Here is a 22,183-nt window from a genome sequence, read left to right as displayed (position 1 = left end):
AGTTTTGGCAATCAGTGCTGAAAGGGTTAACCATCACTGGGCCAGGGAATTGCAATAGATCTCAGAAGAGAGCAGTGGGAATTCAAGTCTATTATTGTCAAGAAAACTATATTTCCATGTCCATAAAGCATTAGGAGCCAAGTTTAAATTGAAAATAAGTTCAGGATAAAGAACGAGAATTCTGGAACATGGGCCAAATATTGCTCCTGAAGAATTCTATTAAGGAATATATTAAATACACATTTTACATAAATTATGGACGTATTTACAAAGATCCTTCATTTTGAGAGTGTTTATGGTCTCCTGACTGGAAAAATGACATTTGCTATGACTAGGAGTGGTTGCAACCTAGTGTTTTGTTTCTTTTTTTTTAATAGAAATTTTATTAAACATTATGATTGAAAACATAACAATGAATTCAAACTAAAAGAATGAAAAGAAAAAAACTGCACAAAATAAAAATAGAAAAGAAAAAAGAAAATAGTAAAGAAAAAAAGGAAATGCATAAAATGACTTCTTCATTACATCAATATAAACAGTTGACCATGTGACCATGGGGTGCTGCAATGGCTGCAACTTTGGACATTGTTCATGTCCATTTTTAGCACCACTGTAATTTCAGTCATTGAATGAATAGTTGTAAATTGAGGATTATCTGTAATCATAATATCTCATATACAGAATTATATACGGTAGATCATAAGAATGATCTTGCCTTGCCCTTGAAATCTTTCTGTTTTTTCCCCAGCAATTCTTCAGTCTTTTTTTCCCCATGAAAAGAACTCCATTAAAGCGGAAAAGATGAAATAGCGCTACAGTGCTTCCCTGACTGATTGCTGTCAGAACTGGACTTCTGGATACAATCCTGGAAATGTGATGGATGAAGTAAGATTTAACCCAGAACCCTTTTAATGTATAGCCAAATTTCTGCTAACTGTAACTCTACTGTATCAGCTTCTCTTCCCACACAAGATATAAAATTTTATTTTTTTTGTATAAACGTATTTTGGCATTTGAAGTTTATGAGTGAGATGGATGGTCTCTAAATTTGACAAATAAAAATATGTTTGGGTGATTCCATACACAAAAGTTTTAACTGGATTACTGTGTTTTATTCTAGACTGTTTATCCTGGCAAATAGTAAACCAAATACTACTAAAGCAATTTTTCCAATTTCTGAGTTCTCGCATCTATTCATATCACTGTTTTATAGTCTTTTTGTGGGAAAATGCTGTAAGGAGAACTTGTGAACAATCTTAGTTCTCACCTTGATCTGGAGAGGGGTTGTAAAATTGATTCAATGTATCAATTTTTTTTTGTGTCATGGCTGTTGGCTCTGCTGTCTTCAATCTGTAATTGCTTCTCTGGTTTCTCACAAAATTTCAGAGCTCCAGGAACTGAGAGAAAGTCATCTCACCTGAGTGGCAGTTTGGAACCTTCAAATAGACACTGGGTTCACTCATTTCCTCTCTTAATCACTTCTGGAAATGGCTTGTTAACTGGTTTACAGACATTAAGAACCCGCAGAAGGACAAATTTCATTATACTGGGTTATTTTCCTTCAAGCTTCAGTGAAAGAAGCTCTATGTAAGTTTAAGAACTTAAAGAAAAAATACCCGGTACTCAGTAATAAGCAGCAAAAGGTTGGTTAGAACATTGATTTTGGAAAGTTACAAATAGACCAATGAGTCATATGGACTGAAGATAAGATTTTGAAACTATTTAAATCTAAGAATAAGAATATCTTTCCATTGGAAAATGTGGAGATTTGAAGGCTAATCACTAGAGGCAACAAGAAAGAACTAAAGAGTGTAATAAAGGAGAAGAGAACTATTAATACAGAATGGAAAAAAATATTTTAACTCTGGAAAAATGAAAAGATACTTGAGAACACTGTACTCAGAACTTTCTTTTAAGAGAGAGGTGTCAAACTCAAGGCCTGGGGGGCAGTTTTGGCCCATGGAGTGCTTAGAAGTGGCCCGCAGGGCCACCCTGGAAACAGCAAAGGACCCGCCCATAGTGCCTCTGGTAGAAGATTGTAGGGGGCAGCCAAAAAGGAAGCTTGAGGTGGCTGTGGCCCTCCCAAGTTCCTTTTTCACTGGCAAAGAGTTGCAGGAAGCCGTTGCAGCCAAAAATGGAGCTCAGGAACCCATTTTCACTAGCAGAGCACTTGGACCACCACGGGTGCCCCCGACACAAGGGATGTCCCGCTGGCCATACCCACCCTGGCCCTCCAAAGTCAAACACAATCGAAATGCAGCCCTCAATGAAATTGAGTTTGATCATCTGCTCCTGTAAAATGGGTTTTAAAAGGAGATAAACGAGGATACAACTGAGAATCAGACTGTTTTGGATATGGATTTTAAAATGAGTATGTAGATTTCAACACAGAAGATTTACTTGCACATTTTTTTTTATTTTGCACTTACAAAAGTGATGCATTATACTTAATGATGGGATTCCTGGGAATAGATAACTTTTGGGACATTGCTTAAAAGGAATAAACATCAAAGGCAAAAAGAAGGAATATAAAGTAGTCTTATTCAACCACTATTATTTTTCCCCTAGTAGCATTTAATGAGCTGGTCTTAACAGTGACTGAATGGCAAGGCTTTAAAAAAAAATTTTATAGACAAGATATGAAAAGAAGAGATTTTTTCTTGTTGTTGTATTTTTACAGAAAATGATAAACTGGTGTTGAAACTAAAAGAAAGGGTTAATCATGCAAAGGAGTTTCTGAGAAGAGATGAAGAGAACATGATAAGAAGTTAACTTGTGGGAAGGGCTATTAAAGATTGAGATTTTCAATATGTTGTTTCTAATACCTAGCTCTAATGCAATTTTTCTTTAAGTTTGAATGAAGTTTTAAAGACTTATTTATAGATATGAGATAAGATATAGAAAGAATGGGTTTTCTCTTGTTCTGGAGAAAATGATAAGTTACTGTGTAAAATAAAGGAATATGAAATTGATTTAGAGATCTTTATATGTATGTTTGTGTGCATGTATATGTGTGTTTGTTTGTGTGTGTGTGTGTGTCTTTCAATGGACTTTTAGTGATTAAGATTGATTGATGAGGGCTTTTTTGTTAATAGATAAAAGACAAGATATGGGATGAAGACAACTTTGGCTGAAAGGTAATAAGTTACTGAAATTGTTTGTGAATGACTGAAGGGAGAAGATATCTATTTTCTTTATATTTTTCCCTTTCCTTTTTTCCCTCTCCACACATTTTAATTTTCTATTTTAAACTTTAATAAAATATTGCCATAGTTTGTACATATATTTAACAAAACCACAATTACTGTATATGAATCTAAACTTCATATGCCAATAGACCTTTTTAATATGAATCTTAGTAATTTGATTCACATAGCACCTTAATCCCAAATCAAGCAAACCACATTTCGTTTAGCATGATCTGTGAATCCAACCATCAAGAGTGTTTCTGCATAATTATTTACAAATATGTTTTTCAGGACACTTAATTCCAACTATAAATATGTTGCTTTTACATAGGGGAGAGATTGTTATGATTGGTGGTCAAAACACTAAACATATTGATTGATTGACAAGAAAAATAAAATCATAAATGCTAGAATATCCTATAGAGAAACACACCAAGAGAACTTCTGAGGAAGTCTACTGACATTAGTGGTTCAAGCACTTCTACAATTGCTATCTCATTATTTTGTAAAGCATAGATTTTCAAACAATAGACTGCTGTTTCCTATACATTTTTAGGTCTCAATTGCAAAAATACCTTAGCATATCAGATGAGTTTCTGCATAGATTAGCCACAAAGTGCATTGTGGGACTTGACTACGGCTCTTCATAAATTGAAAATGCAACAGAACATGCTTTGGGTACTTCCAGACAAAAGGTTTCTAATATCATTGCATTATTTCCTTTTTAATAGTTATTTTTTAATGGTAAAAGAAAATGGAAGGCGTCTCAGGGAACTACAGGAGAATTACAAATGGAAAAACAACATGGTCAACTTCCTCTGTAAAACCCTGTGAGCAAGAGCAGACAATTACACAGGAAAATTATCATCTGGAAACACTTTTGTGCAACTGAACATTGCAAACAAAGCTATTCAGAGATAAATAGCCCATTTCTTTTCTGCCACGAAGGAACATGCTTGCAAGGAAATTGAGTGTTCCCAGATATCTCATGAAATCCAGAATTCATTGTCACATTCTTATGACTTAGTTTGCTCAGATCAATTGTAGTTGGAAAGTTCTCCAGGAGAGAATTTATTTTTCTGTGGTCTCTGTCCTAGTATGAGCATGGCCTTTGGAAAAAGAGGTAATTCCCCATTGTTCATCATTTTAATAGGCCTTCCTCAGAAACCAGATTTGTTCCCAGAATTCAAAATTTAGACTGGGATCTTGTAAATTATCCCATTGTTATTCCCATATTTATTGTTTTTGTTGTTTTTAATAACATTTGAGAAAATGTGCATTGTAAAATGAAAAAGAGAGCAGAAAGCCCTGTTCATCTGCTCATTCTTCCTTTCAAATGTTGGCAGTAGTATTTTTCATTGGAGTGATTCTATTAGGAAAAAAATATGGAAACAAGGAAGAGTCCAAGTCTGAAATAAGTCAGGAGGATAGAGGACACAATGAAGGGAAAAATCTCATTTGTTAAATTAAAGCAACATGTTAGGAAACTGCTTGGCTAATAGGTTTTGCACTCGAAGGGCCTGGTTTTTGGCAAGAAGCAGGAGATGCCTCTGTTGATTATTACATCTCTTCAGTGAACTATGTCTCGGGGCACAGCCAGAAGAATATTGCCATGTTTGGAAGCTTTCTCAGAGGTAAAACAATTCTGTAGCCATAGCTGCTGTGTTGGAAGATGAGAAACTGAAACCGTTGGCAGAGTAGGCAGAACTGTTGATGTAATGGCCTGAGCTAGTCAACTTTTGTTTTAAAAAAAGAACTTCACCAACGTGTTATATAGAAAACTGGCAAGTAATTCTGGCATTAAGCCGTGTGGTCCAGCCATCACAAACCCACAAATATCTCCTCATGGGAACAACAGCCAGGATGTCTCACAAGCTCTATTAAACCCATGAGTTGCTCAAATTCAAATTTATTTATAACAGCCATGAACAATAAATAATAAATTATTTAGGACTGTAATAAATAAACTTGAAATTATTCAGGATATTGAATTTAAAAAATACCATATCCTTCTATATATGGTATATGTATGTGTTTATGAGAAAAACAATATTCATTATAGAGTCTAATAATAATTGAAAATACAGAAACTAAAATAAATCCAAATAAAATACTATTATAAGAAGTTCTAATCCTAAATATTATGGCATATCATACAAATGGTAGCATAGAACTGGGCAATGTCAGGGGATATTTTCGAATCGTCTGAGAGTAAGAGCATTAAATCACACTCCCTACCTGGAAATCTCTTTGAAATAGGATACATAAGGACCTGTGTAGAGTTATATAGGTAATAGTTATTCTATTCTATTGAACTATTACCACATGAACATAATCAAAGATGCACATTAAAACATCCAAGGATTTCTAAAAGCATTATACCTTGCTAAAATGCTAGCCTTATAAAATTTTAAAATTGGAAAGGATGATGAACAAGAGGCTGCAGAGGACCCTTTGGAAGCAAATAATAAATATTGTGGTATGATAATTTACTTAGGCCTGTTTGGAGATCTGTATCTCAGATTTGTTGCCTAAGGGCAGTCCTAGCATTATTAAACTCTAATGTACATAGACTTTCCATAAAGAAGTTCAGCAACCAAATTTTACCTAGGGCTTTTAAAGCCATAAATGTTTAAAATGATCACTAAATATTAAAGGGGCCAAACTTATACAGAATAAAATTTACTTTAGTTAGAAGTTAAGAAGAAAAAAGCATGCCCTGGTACCATAGACACTATGCCTGTTTCTAATTATTTGAATAATATTTGAAACCATCAAAATGGGTCCAATAAACATATTTTGAGTTGTTTTGATAATACTGAGCTTTGCAGGGTAACAAATTTGGGAGCTGTAGAGAAAACTGTGGGATTCTCTTGGAAGACCTTGCAGGCTGCAGGAACATAATATCTTTTGAATGGTAAAATTTTACAATAACTGTACAATTAAAAAAAAAAGAGCATTCCAATGTAAGGAAGTATGAAATTACACACCAAGGTACTTAAAGATATGCATCTGTTCCATTGGAATTCCATTTATGATAAAGTCAGGCAAAAATGATGACTGGTTTTTTTAATAATTTGTTAATACTTTTTGTACTCTGTAGAATAAAGCTAATGCTCTAATTGCTTTTCTTACTTCCACCTATGAAGTAGACATAATAAGAACATTATTGGTATACAATAGTTGTAGGATGGCGGGCTGGAACAGTGTGTGCTTGAATTCTTTGATTTAGACATAAATTGAAGAGTAATAGGATTAATATACAACTTTGTTTAATACATATTGAAACTCCTTATATAGATATCCTCCAGGGACACATCTAATTTCCAGAGAAGTCTTGAAATTGACTAGCTAAACACAAACAGCTTTTCACTTTTCAGACTGTCCCACAGTCTCTTCTTTGGTATTAAATCAAAAGCTGATTTAAAATCAACAAGGGTGCCTTGATGGGGCGCAGAAACTTTTTTGCCAGTTGGTAAAGAACCAAAAAATGAATCCAGCCTGGTTTTAGCAACAATATTTTTTATTTCATACCCAATCCACGAAATATAAAACTGAGGTAAACTTCTCAGTTTACTTCAGACTAATATTACAGAAGAATCTCCCCTCTACACTTTTTAGTTAATCCCTTGTATATATCTTCCCTTCACTTTACCAATCCCTGACTATAGAAAGAATTCTTGACTTGTGAAAAATGTGTCTATGGATTAGGATTTCACAAGACTGCTTCTCACACAGGTGGAGAATCACCTCAAGGTTGCATCCCTGGAATTAAACAGATTCTCTTCTTCAAGCAGTCAATCAGCACTTGGAATGGTGATATTAGTATATAATTTGAAGATGGTTGACCACTTCAACATGAGTGGTACCAATCCTCATCCTTACTTTGAGGAGACATTGGATGGATAACTTTCTAGAAATTATAGTATGTCTAAAAACTGAAGGATCCTCAAGGTAGGCTATTATAAAATAGGTGGCTGTGGTAAAATAATATGTTATGATTATGTAGAAAGCGCAACAATTTAGAAACAGAATATTCTGGAAACTCCTAACATGTTCTTTTCTTTCCTCTGGATCACACTGAGCTGACTGTTCCTGGGGGTTAATCTAGAGATTATTCAAAAATTAATCCTCTGAATTGTTACGGTATTTCAGACATGGTCTGACCTTTTCATATGGAACAATAGATCTGGATCATCATGAACCAATTTCATTGATTTCCAGAAAACATCAAGTTCAATACCATAACAGTGTTTGTGGACTATTGATATACACTCACACTCCTCTGATTGCAAAGAACTTCCAGGGGCATGCTTTTGAATAATATTCTGCTTCTGAATATTTATTTTTATAAATTACTACTTGCACTCTATTTTAATAGAGTGCAAGTAGTAATTTATAAAAATAAATAATTGACTGGATCTTTCGTATAAGGAAGGGACTATTGTTTCAAGGTGTGTTGTTGTTTTTTATAATGAACTGAGTTAATGAGTTTCCCAAGAAACTGTGCTGTCAGGAAAAAAACAAATAAGAGAGAACTTCAATATGAAAATGTTAAAATTATCATTTTAGGATGCTGATATGTTGATTTTAAACTATAGTAGTATATAATTTGTATATTTATTTATATATACACATATGTACAAAGTTAAATTTATTTATGTATATGAAGTTAAACCACCAAAATGCACATGCATAAAGCACAAGAAACCAGTTTTAAATAAGAATTCCATTATATCAATGGCAAACACCTTACACATAGAATGCTGATGGCTTGGAACCAAGTAAATACATTTTTGTTTAATTATTACATCTTTGTCTAAAGATGAAACAATGCATCTCTACATTTAATTTAACAAAAGCCCAAAGAAGAGTAGCTAATTCAGAGAAAGATGTAATAATTAAGCAAAAAATGTGTCTGATGAGTCCCAAAACAGCAATCTTCTATATGTAAGGCAAACATATAGCCATTGTGTTATTACATCACTCCTTCTAAAGGAAGTTCCAAAAGACATTGAGAGCCTAGTGAATATTGATTTGCTTGAGGTGGCATTCCTACTTCTAGGAAATAGCCAGTGATCATAGTCTGTAACAAAAAGTGTGTATCACCAAAATGGATGGACATTCAAAGTGACCAGTGTTGGGTTCCTACTGGTTCAGACCAGTTTAGCCCAACCGGTAGTGGTTTGGTGGCCTGGGGTGCTGGAACCAGCAGCGACACAGGCCTGCCAAGCTGCCGAACCTGTTCTCCAGGTGGCACCATAGGTGGTACCATCTTGTTTTTCAGTTTTGCGCATGTGCAGTACAATTTTTATTGTACTAAGCATGTCCGTGCAGTGCACACGAAGCACCCATGAGCAAACCAGCAGTAGTGGCTCCCGGAACCCACCCCTGAAGAGGACATAAGGGAAGGTAGAAGAGTAATTTAAAATTTCAGCAGGAAAATGCCCCTGGAAGTTCTTTGCAATCAGAGGAGTGTGAGTGCAGAGCAACAGCATCCATTCCTGCTTCCTTGTTCACTCCATCAATTAGGCAGCAGGACAGTAAAGATTTATTTATTTATTAAATGTATATGTTGCCTATCTCACTAGCCAGAGGATTAGTGGATTAGATGACAGACAGACATGGATAGAGATATGCCTCAATATAGCCATGGATGCTAGTTGTGCTGAGCATTTCGAGTAGAGATGGGGAATGATGGCCCCTTTATGACTTGTGGACTTCAACTCCCAGAATTCCCAAGCCACAATTCTGGGAGTTGAAGTCCACAAGTCATAAAAGGATCATCGTTCCCCACCCTGATTTAGAGGATGGTGTGATCAGGGAAAGAGTCCAGGTAATACTGGTGCTTCAAAACAAAGATGATGAGCTTCCAATTTTATATCTTTTCCAACTAAACCCAAGAAAGAGATTAAAATTCTAAAACTGTTGGTGAGATGAATGTAATGGCCTGATTTTTCAGTATCTTAGGACCCACAAGGTATAGACAGAGAATTAAGGTTTATTCTGAGTACCGTTTTTGTTTCTCATTCTGCTATTCTGCCTAAGAGATGGCTAGTTGCAGGTCATATTTCCAGGCTGAGAAAACTCATGCACTATCTTGCTTTCATGATAGGCCAGGACAAGAAATAGACAGTGGGATAGTATTTTATTTTCCCATGTATAATAACAGAATTTTAAAAGCATGACGAAGGTTTTCTTTCTCATCTTACACTAAACAAAATCAAGATGAGGTTATTTTGAGCTTCTTTTTCTCATTTTCTCTCATTTGGACTTTGAATTACTTTCCAAGGTCCCTTCAATGATTCTTTCATGACTTCCCCAAGTCACTTCTAAATTCCTTTACATATGCTCTTGGACATGATTCAGCTTGTAGCAAAAACTTCAGATCTGCTGCAAGTCTGAGAGATGGTAGCTTGGACTGAGCTTTTGTCTGGAAAACTCCTATCTTTTAGGTAGACTTCTAATTAATGATGCCACATACTCCTCACTGCATATTTAGTTTACATATTGGCACCCTCCATCCACATGTAAATTTCAATTCACTTCCACATTTATTATTCAGAAATCTATAGTTTTAAGATTAAATTGCGAGGTTTCCAGGATAGATAGCAGTACATTTCAAATGTATGGAATCTACCAATTGTACTTATTAATATAAAATTACTGGGTCTTCTTCCTTTATCAATATATCAGCAAGCACGGATACTGCTCTCTTTAGAAATCTCCATGTAATCTTGTCTTCAAGGAGTTTTGAAGATTTTCTAGAGTTATGGGACCATAGACTTTCTTTATTTGGATTATCATTTAGTAACTTATCAAGCCTTACACCAGGAGATAGAACCAGAAAATGCACATATTCACAGAAAGGAAAATTATATGGTAAATACCAAGGTTGCCTGATTACTTCTCAGTGATGAGCAAACACTAAGAAATGCAATGTTTGCCTCCCAAATGATACCAAACAGCTCCTTGGGGTTCACTAGTGGCATCTAAAATTGCCCATGTTTCTGGCCTGCTCATAAAGAATGAATGCATTTTAGGGGTCATTATGTACGATTCTTTTAATATCTCACTAGTGGGATATGCTTGCCAAGTGCTCTTCCAACTCTGTGTTCTGTACAATATCATTGTGATTTTATTCCATGGTGTTTAATCTTGGGTCAAAAACAAAAATAAAGCTACTTGGTGAAGCAACTTACAATTATCCAAGCAATAAAGAAACTTTAAGTGAGAAGACATGTTTTTTTAAACAGAATGAAAAGGCTTTAGAAAAATGGGTAGAGGGGCATTTTGCTTCTCTTTTAAAATCTTCTCCTATTCCTGGTGGATTGGAGCCAAAAGGCCTTGCTTCTTGGGATTTAACAGCTATGGAAAAGCATTCTTTAAATACTTCAAGAGGACTCCATTGTTAATTGGATTTTCATGATTTAAAATGAATTCTTCAGATTATTTTTTACATGTAACCTTTCACCCTCCTTTACCATGTATTTCTAAAAGTTACTCAACCATAATCCTTTTACTGCAAACTACAAGACAGTTGCAACTAATTTGTTATACATTTTTTCCAGTGTAGACTTTCTGTAATATTCTGTCAATACTGCAGCTTGTTAAATTGACACGATGTAAGGAAAAGGAAGGAAAAATCTGGATGCTTGGGTGATTTGAACATTTTGTTTGTGAAATACTTTAATCAAAAGAGCAAGAAGATTGGTAAGTGGAACAAAGACCAGGAATGTCTGTACACAAGCACACAAATATATGAATGTATGTACAGTAAGCATGGCTGAAATAATATTTTACTGCTTTAACTGAAAAATAAGGACAGATGCTGGTAAAATGGTACAATATAGAAATATTAGCTAATGACCGGTGGTGGAAGGTCACTATATATAACAACTGAGCTTATTAATGGAAAGGAAAGTGACTAGGCTCTACATGTAAATGTATTTATTTATCAAATTTATGTAGCTATCCATCTCGCAAGTATAGTCTAAGTGATCCACATTAATCAAAACAATTAGAATTCATCTTGAAATCAGCAAAAAAAGAAGAAACATGCATACAATGTTATTTTAATGCATGCATTAAAAATTCAAATATAATAAAACCATTTCATGGGGGCCCTTTTCCCAAAAGGATCCTCAAATCTCTTGGAAAAACGACATCTTAATACAAATCTAATTTGATCTTGAGGGCGAGTGATGCCCCAAACTATGAGTGCCTTGTCAGAAAAGGCATGCATCCCGAGTCCCATCAAATGGAATTCCTTAGCAGATGGGACATGTAACATCCTCTTTCCACCTGATAGGATTAGTATATATAATCAGGAAGAAGCTGTCCCTCAAATATGTTGGCTCTGGGGTGATGTAGAGCTTTAAATGTCAAAAACAGCATCTTGAATTGCACTCAACAGCAAACTGGCAACCAATGCAGTTCACAGATATATGCCACTTTAGGGGCACCCATAACGGTCTGCTCTGCTGCATTTTGTACCAGTTGAACCTTACAGATACTCTTCAAGGGCAACCCCATTTAGAGTGCATTACAATAGTCCATCCAAGTAGTGACCTGGGCATGAATAAGTATTAGCAAAGACTACTAATTATGGTTGATTCAGAACCAATATTGATGAAATACATTCTTCCACAAACTCTACAAGCATATGAAATAAAAGCTTTCTGAGATGTCAGTTTCTTGTCCTTAGAAATACTGCCAAAGGCCTTATATGGTAACTCTCCAACAGCATTTGAATATTTTAATCTGCCCAATGTTTTTATCTGGCTTCTCTTTCCTGTGCGTTTATCTGTTCCTCTGTTTCTTAAATATACAATTAGCTACACAGTTGGTCAGCAGATTGAGCTACAGGTGGTTGAATCTGGGCATGCTTCCATATAAGGTTTTTATTGTGCAACAACCTGCCTGAAACTTATACTTTTATCAGAGGTCTAGATGGTGCAATATTTCACCAGTAACTCTCTCATATTTCCCCACTCTTTCTTTGGCTTTTTTTCCCCATAAAAGAATCTAAGGCAAAGGCAATAAGACAGCATTTTTCAAACTTGGCTACACTCTACTTTGTTACTGGTAGCATCAGAACATCTAGGGTAGAATTCAAAGCTCTTGTGTCTGTTTTCCTCTGTTTACAAAAAAACAAAAACAAAAAAGCAAACTTGCATTTGAAGTGTCCTTTAAGTATTTCATGACAAGTGATTATTATGGGTTCCACCACAAAACCGCGCTCGACTAAACCGCGTCCGACTAAACCACGTAGCTGACGTCATCAACAGGGCGACAACAGCGTGGAGACAGAAGCACGCTGTAAACCCTAAACCTAAAATTAACCCCTAAACCTAACCCCCCTAAACCTAATCCTAAACCTAACCCTTAACCTAACCCTAAACCTAATCCTAACCCTTAACCTAACCCTAAACCTAACCCTAACCCTTAACCTAACCCTAAACCTAACCCTAACCCTTAACCTAACCCTAAAGCTAACCCTAAACCTAACCCTTACCTTAAGTTGAATCGTCTTGCTTTCAAAGCGCTATTTAAAGCGCCCTTCTTTCTCCGCGCTGGCTATTGTCGCCCTGTTGATGACGTCAGCGATGCGGTTTAATCGGGCGCGGCTTAGTCGAGCGTGGTTTTGATGGGTCATGATTATTATGCTATAGTATAGACTTAGTTTTGACTCACCACCTGGGAGCACCAACCACAATGTGGATTTACAGTCAGGCACTGTTGACATGAATTTGCTCCTCTTGTGGTACAGATATTGTTACCTGAAATACAACAGACAAAAATTGTTCCATAGACCTTAAAAGCATTTCCTTAGTAACAACAAAGCAGCTGACATAAACAGCTCTTCATTGGTTTTGGCATTCTTTGAAATTTACTGACATTTTTTTTATTGTCTGCCCTAATTACACCTTCAACCATTTGCCATTTGATTTTCAAAGGCTGTTTTTTTAAAAAAAAAATTCTGATACCTACACAGCCAATATACTATATAGTGTAATATACAGTGTTTGTACTTCACAGCTGTTTTTTTCCATGTGACCAGTGGAGATTTATTAACTCTGCTTGCTGTTGGTTCTAAATACTTTTGCACATTTAAACGAACATAAACAGGAAATATGCAGACCATTATGCAATCTGTGCTCTGAGTAAGCGGACAGAATCCAGAGAGACAAACCTGGAAAATTTTGCAGTGCTTGTTTTTAAAGTAAGGGGAAGAGTCTATTTATACAGCTCAATTGGAAAAAAAAATGACAAATTCAAAAAGCTAATATCTAATTCTATTTCTGAGCAGATTTCTTCTTTGGAAAGTGGAATGAATCTCTTAAATTCAACAAACGCAGCTTCGTATCTGTATCAAAATGTGTACAAGTTTTTCTGAAAGAGGGTGCTATTTAATATAATTATTTTTAAACAAGTGGATGTATGATAGCAGGAGAAAAGAAGCCCAGTGCTATTTTGCTCAGTGACATCAGTCTAGGCATAAAATAAGCAATATAGAATGCACTGCTAGAATAATTTTTGTTAGATATTGGTGAGTAATTGGTCAAAATCTCCAATTGCCAAATACTAAATAGAAAAATGTGCCCCAAATATTAATTTTTGATCCAATACAAAAATATCCAGTTGAATCTATATAATATGCTTAAATCAGACACTGTTTTCCACTGCTCCACTCCTCCATTTTACAAGACTGATATAGGAAAAATATGAAAGGGTTAAAGGCAAAAATGCTAAATACTGCTTTTGGAAGATTTACACAGAACTTCAGAATAGCTAATGCCTGCATTCCTTAAGGAATTATCAGCAATATCTTTACAGCAATGCAAAAGAAATGAAATGTATTAACATTGTTAACCTCTCTTAGTTAAAGAACATAGTTAAATATAAAGAGAAATGGTTTTATATACTAAATGGTTTGAAATCTATGTTTACCCTAAGTACACAATTACAATATGTAATTAAAATGACATATACATTTACATATACACATACATACACACACACACACACACACACACAGACAAACACAAACACACAAACACACATACATAATTATACAGGGAACATATGCCTTCGAGTCAGTTATGACTCCTGACAACTATTTGGAAAAGTCTATCCAATTTTCTAGGCAGCATTTTCAGAAGTGGTTTATTGTTGCATTTTTTCGTTGGACTGAGAAGAGTGATTGGCTGTCACTCAGTTGGCTTTCATATCTCCTAGTTTTCAGTCCTTGTCTTTAACCACAGTACCAAACTTGCTATCAGCAGCGACATTGCCAAATCGCAAATGAACTGTGCTTGTATAATTCTCTGCTAACAAGAATGAATGGAAGAGTGGGTTTCTTCTTTGTATGAATGCCAAATCAAGGAAATGATGATGTCACTCTGGAAGTTGCCACACTCTCAAAGAAAATAAAAGTAGACCAAATGTGCTGCCTCAAATAATTGGAAGCTGTCCAGGATGTTATGGCAGACAGGTGATAGGATACAGAACTGTGTACATTGGCTAGGAGCAGAAGACCGAACAGATCCTATTTTGGACTGTGAGTGGAATCTGCATTTCCTGGTTCCTCTTTTTGTAGCTTTAATTTTAAATGTGTGGTAGTATTAAAACTAAACAAAGCCTAGTGTGCAATGTTGCCCTCACCACCTGATTTCTATTTGTGCAAAAAGAACTTGGAGGTTATTCAGCTTCTGTTTTAAATAGAGCTGGTCTCTGCATTGTAACTAGCCTACTGCTCTCTAGTTCCCTTTGTACTTTGCTATTGTGAAGGCTGAACTGCATAGATGATGGATGGATAGGTAGGTAGGTAGGTAGGTAGGTAGGTGGTGCAACCAGCTTTTGCACAGTGCATGGCAGTAAAAAACAAGTGCTGCTTGAAATGTGTTGGTGGCCTGACAACAGCTAAAACAAAATCACTTCCTTTTTCAGGAACTCCAGGTATCAATGCTCTTCTATCTGTATTGCCCAAGAGACAAATACAACCTGAATCTAATAAAATCTGCACATACAACCTTCTATCTGCCGCTACAACATAATGTTCGAAAAAGCTGGTATGATTCTCTCATACCCATCAGGCTGTTCTTCATCTAATACAGTGAAAAATTTGCAAAGCTAGAAGCAGACTGTCCTCACCCCAAAGAGCTTACTATAAAAATAGCAAGACAAGACATGACCAAACCCTCTAATCAGCCTTCTTTCACATAGCAAGAAGTCTATGTAGATAAATCCCACTTCTTGCAAAAAGTATTTACACTGTCACATTTGAGTTCGGGTCCTCATATGTTATTTTTGATAGAGAAAAATAACATTCACAAGAGCAGACTAAATTGTTTTGAAAATCCTTTGAAGTCACTCTGGTCAGCTCCAGAGTGCTTTACAAAGAAGCATCATTAAATACATTCTGAATATATTTATAACTGCTGCAAAGGCGATCAAATGTTCTATTTATTTATTTATACACCCCCATAGAGTGATTCTGCGCATGTTTAAATATTACAATATAAAAATAAAGTTAAAAATAAGAATAAAAATTTAAAGGTGGGGAAGGGGTTTCAGGGCGCTAACCAGCCCCATGGCTGCATGCATCCCTTGAAAGCCCAAGCAAGTTGACATAATCAGGTCTTTAGGCATTTGTAAGAGGCCAGGAAAATGGGGGCCTGCCTCACCACTGGGGGCAGAATGTTCCAAAGGTGGGGGCAATGGCAGGAAAGACTCTCTTCCTACACTCAGCCAGTCAGAATTGTTCAACTGACCAGGTCTGCAACATACCTGACTGACTGAGTGGGATGGGCTGATGTAATGGAGTGAACATGGCTCCACAGGTAAATTGGCTCTGTGCAATGTAGTGCTTTAAAGATCACAACCAACACTTTGCATTGGACACAGAAGCAAACCGGCACATAATGCAGCTTGTGCAACAGAGGTGTTACATGTGCTGTCTTTTGGGTGCGTAGGATTGCTTGTGTAGCTGTAATCTGCAGTAGCTTTCAGGTACTTTTCACGGGTAGCTCCGTTTAGAGTGCCTTTTGTATTTTCTCTTTCTTCTTTTCCCTTTCATTTATTTATTCTTGTCGCTTTTATTTTATTCTTTTTCCTTACATTTTTATTCTGTAATTTAAAAAAAAAAAATTTTTTTAAAGTAGCAGCAGTTCCCCATAAAAGCATGCCAAGCTGTGTGACTCCAGCAACCTCTGCAGCATTAGTTCCGAGGTTAGATGAAAAACTAGTGCACCATCACCTTACAGAGAGAGAGAAAAATTTCTTCGAACAGGAATCAAATTTAAAGGCCTGAGAGGTCAGCCCTGCAAAAAATTCAGATGGTAGCTTTCTACACCTCTTTGCTCCCATTAGTGGTTTTATGTGAATTATTGCAGGAACTTTTGCATAACACATTATTGTCACCAGTGGACACTACCTACAATGATGAGCAACACAAGTTTCAGTCAACTTTAATGTGGGAGGAAGGTAGCCTTCCATTTAGAATTGCTGTAGCCCCTTCTGCAGCTCTATAATTTGTTCTCCTCCTAGTGCACCCCCTCTAATAACCACATTGGTTTGCTGATTCACAGGCTGCGGCTTTTGTAGCTCCTAAAAGCTCTGAGAAACTGTTGATTAACCTTCCTGGGTTATTATTAACTCGATGGTGGCTTGTGTATAGGAGCTGCCTTCCCTGTTCTCGCTGGAATGTTTTTGTCTTTGTGGGTTGGCAAAAAAGTTGGTCATCAGTTTCGGCAAAGTCCTCTCCCTGCCCCCAGGGAGTAACTTTTTGCCCATAGCTTGGGAGATGACAAATGGTTGAGGGTCTTTATATCTTATCAGAAGATAAGGAGCAAGCTTCTTTTTATACTTCACAGAACAAGTTTGCTAACAGGAAGCCATTTATACATAGGAGTGAGGACATATTTGATAGTCATTCACAGCATGGGCACCTCATGATTAGATTACTGCAATGCATTCTACATGGGAATGTCCTTGAAGACCATCTGGAAGCTACAGCTGGTTCAAAATAAATGGTAATTGGCACTTCTTGTTTTGCTCAGTGTCACTATTGCTACTTGAACCACAATGGTTGCCAGTTAGCTTCCAGGTGCAACTCAAGATGCTGGTTGTTACTTTTTCCCTCTGTTATTAAAGCCATTTGTGACTTAAGAACCTGGTTATCTGAAAGACAATCTTACTCTCATTGTTGCTGCTTGCCTGGTATATGCAGGCAGGTAGTGTGTCCCTTCTATTAAATGTCTTACAGGACTGAGCAAATATGTTTTCTATGCCATGGACCTCGCTCTCTGGAACAGCATTACTCAGATGTAGACTAGGTAGTTTATCCCAGGGTTCTGTAGTTATTTAAATCTGACTAAGTTAGATATCCTAATTTTACTACAGGGGAGATTATTAGAAATCTATTCATCTATATCCATCTTCCCAAGCAGTGGTCTCCAACCTCGGCAACTTTAAGACTTGTGGACTTCAACTCCCAAAGTTCCTCAGCCAGCTTTGCTGGCTGAAGAACTCTGGGAATTGAAGTCCACAGGTCTTAAAGTTGCCAAGGTTGGAGACCACTGTTCCCCAGGAATTGTCACCAAAAAGCAATATTCTTGTAGTTAGCTTGTGAGCTATCATGGCCTTTTATTTCCTGCTGCTGTAATACATTGTAGGATGCAATATCTTGGTGCAGTTGTATCACCTTCTAACATTTAGTTCCTTTCTTAGGATGTAAATTCTCTGAGGGCATGAAATTAAACTTATTTATGCTTTGTTCATTGCTAGACACAAATATAAACATTTGTACAATATAAATATACTTAATGGTAATTACATGTTATGCCAAAATTGCACAATGTCAATAGCACTTAGACATGTTCAAACTGGGCATATATTGCAATCATGCAAATACGACTGTGAAAATGAAATAAAACAAGTGACATACGTGAAATAAGACATATGCCATGTGAATTATTAAAAAAAGAAAAAGGTCAATATAACACGTATGACTATTTATGGTCAGTTCATATCCTTCTCTATAAGCAGTACATACGTCTAAGTGCTATTGACATTGTGCAATTTTGGCATAATATGTAATTTGACATTTGGGTTGACCAATTCAAGTAATTTTAAGGAGAAGGATTAAATCCCTACTAAAAATTGTGATTCAATTCACACATCATATTAGGCCAAAGTGAGGGGGAGGGCAGCAGCATCCTTTTCTTGGTACAAGGATGATAGGGCCAAAACTTCCCCAAAAGGAAAAATAATGGGTATTGGCAAGAAATAAAATAGATATTTCAAATCCCAAATCTCTAGAAAAAAATGAAACTGTATTTGGAATGTGGGCTCAATGTGCTATGAATTTTAGGTAGTCCTCAAGATGACAGAAAGTGCTTATGTCCGCATTGGGCTATTATATAATTTATTTAGTATTGGCTTACTACATTGTGTGACTGTAGCCACAGTGATTTGCAAAATCTTGGTTATAACTTGGTGTGGTATGTGAATTTAGCCAGTGGTGGCTTAGTCAATAAGCATGATATGTGAACCAGACTATGACTCTGGTTTAAATTAATCTTTCTCAGAAATGCTGTCAACAGACATTTTTTTGTAAGAGCGATAAATCAGATGAACACCTACCTGACACTGTGAGAGAGCAGGCTGCCCAGAAAATGGCCAACATCTGTACTGCTGTTGTCCTGTCTCTTTAAACCTTCTACCCAGCCGACATAGCAACTATGGCTATAAAAGCTGTGCTGAGAGACAGCAGGATGTTGTGGTGGTGTGTGGAGGAAAAAGAAGAGGGAAGGAGGTATTGTGTTCATGTGTGCAAGTAAAACTGCTGGCAAGATAATTTTGTATAGAACTCACAAAGAATAAGTGTAGTAGGACTCCCAAGGAAGAGGAGGAGCAACGGGATGTTGTTGTTTGTGTTTGGAGCCCACTGAATTGGGTACACTGAAAAGGATCTGTGATAAAGTGGTGGTAGTGGTAGGATATACAAAACCAGGTGAGGTATTGAAAATTGGGTGGGATAACAACACAGGGTAAACTACCACACAAATGAATGTTCTGTTCCATGAACAGAAAACAAACGCTAGCTGCAAAAAGAAAGGAGTTTGGCCCTCACAGGGCCAGACTTTGCAGGAAATACCATAGCTAACATCAGGGGTGGGTTTCTCGCCCCGTTCCAACCAGTTTGGTTGGAACGGGGCCGGCGGCGTCCTCGTGCACGCGCGCGGCGCACGCATGCGTACTAGCGTCTATGCGATGCTCCAGCTGCTCCTGGAGGATCGCGCAGGCGCTGTATGAAGCGCAGAACTCGTCAAAACCGGGTAAGGAGCGCGGGCGGGCGGGTGGGCCAGTCGCTGTTCCCGGAAGTTACTTACTTCCGGGTTCACCGACCAACCGGTTCGCAGGGACCACCGCGAACCGGTTGAAACCCACCCCTGCCTAACATCCTGCAAAAATCAAAGCCTAAACCAGGAGTCAGCAACTTTAAACACTCAAAGAGCCACAAAGGTCCTAACTGGAAGCCCCCCATTCAATTCTGGAGCTGACCAGAAGTCCAGTTCTCCCACCATAGAGCCCCCGCCAGCATGGTGTCCTTTTTCCTCTACCTGTCCTAACTGAAAGCCCTATCAATTGTGGAGCTGACTGGCAACAGGGAGCTGCAGAGGGATAAAGAGCCACATGCAGCTCCAGAGCCACAGGTTGCCCCTGGCCTAACCAAACAGACATGGAAAAGTTAGAAAAGACATTATTCCTTAGATGAGACCACTACTTTGGTTAGATATGGGTATCCATGCTACACCTGTAATTAAGCCAAAGAAAAAGATAGCCTGGCTAAAAACGGGACTAGGCTCAGGTATTGGCCAATAGCACAGAAATGTTAAAACAAGAGCAAGAAGAAAGTTTGACTATTTTAAAAAAAGGAAAAGGATAGCTTTGGAGGGAGACAGAAAGGAAAGATAGACAAGAACAAAAGTTGATTGGGGACTGGTAGCCTTAATGGGATCCAGTCATCTCTAAAGTTTTTCAGAATGTCTAGTGAGGGGAAGTGGTCCCAAAGATTTTTTTAAAATCCCTAAATTGTCTGAGAAAGAAGACATAGAAGCTTATTGTACCATGTTTGAAAGATTTGCTATCTCTTGTAAGAGATAGTGAGAGTGAATGGGTAGCCAGATTAGCCTCATGTTTAATGGAAAAGGCTTTGAGTGCTTACAGTCACCTTCCAGCAAGAAAAGTAATGGATTATTCCCATGTAGAGGTTTGATGTAACCCCTTATACAGAGAGAGGTTTAGGAGCTACACCTACAACAAACATGAAGGAATTTATGAACTGGGGACAAGACTGGTAGACTTAGGAGGGAAATGATTGAGGCCTGTGATAGAGGAAGTAATTTTAGAACAATTTCTTCTTTCTGCTAAAGTGGCATTTGGAGTATAAGATCACAACCCAAAATGGGTCAAAGGATTGGCTGAGGACTACATGTCAGTAAAAAGGTCAGAGGATGTTAGAAAGGAAGATAGAGAAGGAGAAAGGATAATAAGAAAGCCTGTCCAAAGAGATAGGAACTCTAAGGAGATAGAAGCGTAAAGGTGAAGAGAGTAAAGAAGCCTTTTGTTCCTGCCCAAATGAAAAGAAAACATTGGGAAGTCAGAAACTCATAGTGATAGCAATAGCATTTAGACTTATATACCACTTTGCAGTGGTAAAACTGTAAACCCTTTCTAAGTGTTTTACCGAGTCAGTATATTGCCCCCAACAATTTGGGTCTTCATTTTACCCACCTCGGAAGGATGAAAGGCTGAGTCAACCTTGAGCCTGTTGGGATATGAACTGCCAAATTGCAGGCAGCCAACAGTCAGCAGACGTAGCCTGCAGTCCTGCACTGTAACCAATACACCACTGCGACTCATATTGGAATTAGCCCATGGAAATCCATAGTCTGGATGTATTGGTAGAGATGGGACAACATCAGTTGTGAGGTTCAGCCAGTTTGCCCCATTCCGGGAGAACTGGTTGTTAAGTTTCTGAGCAGTTTGGTGAACTGGTTATTGGAGGAAATCATTAGGGCAGAGAACCGGTTGTTAAATTATTTGAATCCCACCACTGGACAATCTTGGCCAGATTTAATTGGCTGCTGGCCAGGGATCTGTAATGAAATGGTCCATTACTGCAGATTCTGCTCCTTGTGTCAATTGCTAAAACCAAAAGGAACACAATAAAGTTCCTTTGAATAGAAAGGTCCTTTTTCTAAAATAGATGTGGACATCGTAGACCCTTTGCCATGATCTATTAAAGTGAAGAATATATCCTAGTTGTCTGTGATTATGCAACTTGGTATCCTGAATGGGTTCAATTAAGGAATGTGGCACCCAAAAGAATATCAGAAGTGCTAGTAAAGATCTTTAGTAGGGTAGAATAACAAATGAAATTCTCATGGATCCGATTTCCAATTAATGCTGCTTAAATATTTATATTCAGACCTAGAAATAAAAAGGGTGCATTGTAGTCTTTATCATCTACAGATTGTTACAGAAAGGATGAACCAGACCCTAAAAGCTGTAGATTAGTAGGATATTTTCAAAAGTTCATACTCACTTCTTTACTGTAGCTGAAGCCCCCATAGACTAACAAGAAAGATAGAACCCTCCAAGATAAAGTGGTCTAAATTATGCCAGGAGCCATTATGTAGGAAATCGATATTGAAAGGGCTGGATTTCCCCCCAACTCTTTTTGTTTGTTTGTTTGTTTAGCAGATAACAGATTATCAGAGTTGGAACAGACCTTATAGGTGATCTAGTTCAACCCCTTGCTCAAGCAGGAGACCCTACACCATTTCTGACAAATGGCAGTCCAATCTCTTCTTGAAAGTCTCAAGTGATGAAGTTCCCACAACTTCCAAGGACAAGCCGTTCCATTGGTTGATTGTTCTCACTGTCAGAAAGTTCCTCATTATTTCTAGGTTGAATCTCTCCTT

General features: G+C 37.3%; 1 protein-coding gene across 1 annotated transcript in view; it reads right to left on the bottom strand.

The window, feature by feature from the left end:
* ITGB3 (integrin subunit beta 3) overlaps positions 1 to 22,183 on the bottom strand; it is a 75,979-nt gene that overhangs the window by 47,079 nt on the left and 6,717 nt on the right. The window contains exon 2 of the mRNA XM_032237339.1: positions 12,885 to 12,970. Within this exon, the coding sequence (XP_032093230.1) occupies positions 12,885 to 12,970 (86 nt within the window). The remainder of the gene's footprint in view (positions 1 to 12,884; positions 12,971 to 22,183) is intronic.

Source organism: Thamnophis elegans, chromosome Z (genome assembly GCF_009769535.1).
Source record: "Thamnophis elegans isolate rThaEle1 chromosome Z, rThaEle1.pri, whole genome shotgun sequence".
In the NCBI taxonomy this organism is placed as follows: Eukaryota; Metazoa; Chordata; class Lepidosauria; order Squamata; family Colubridae; genus Thamnophis; species Thamnophis elegans.
This window is presented reverse-complemented; position numbering and strand designations above follow the sequence as displayed.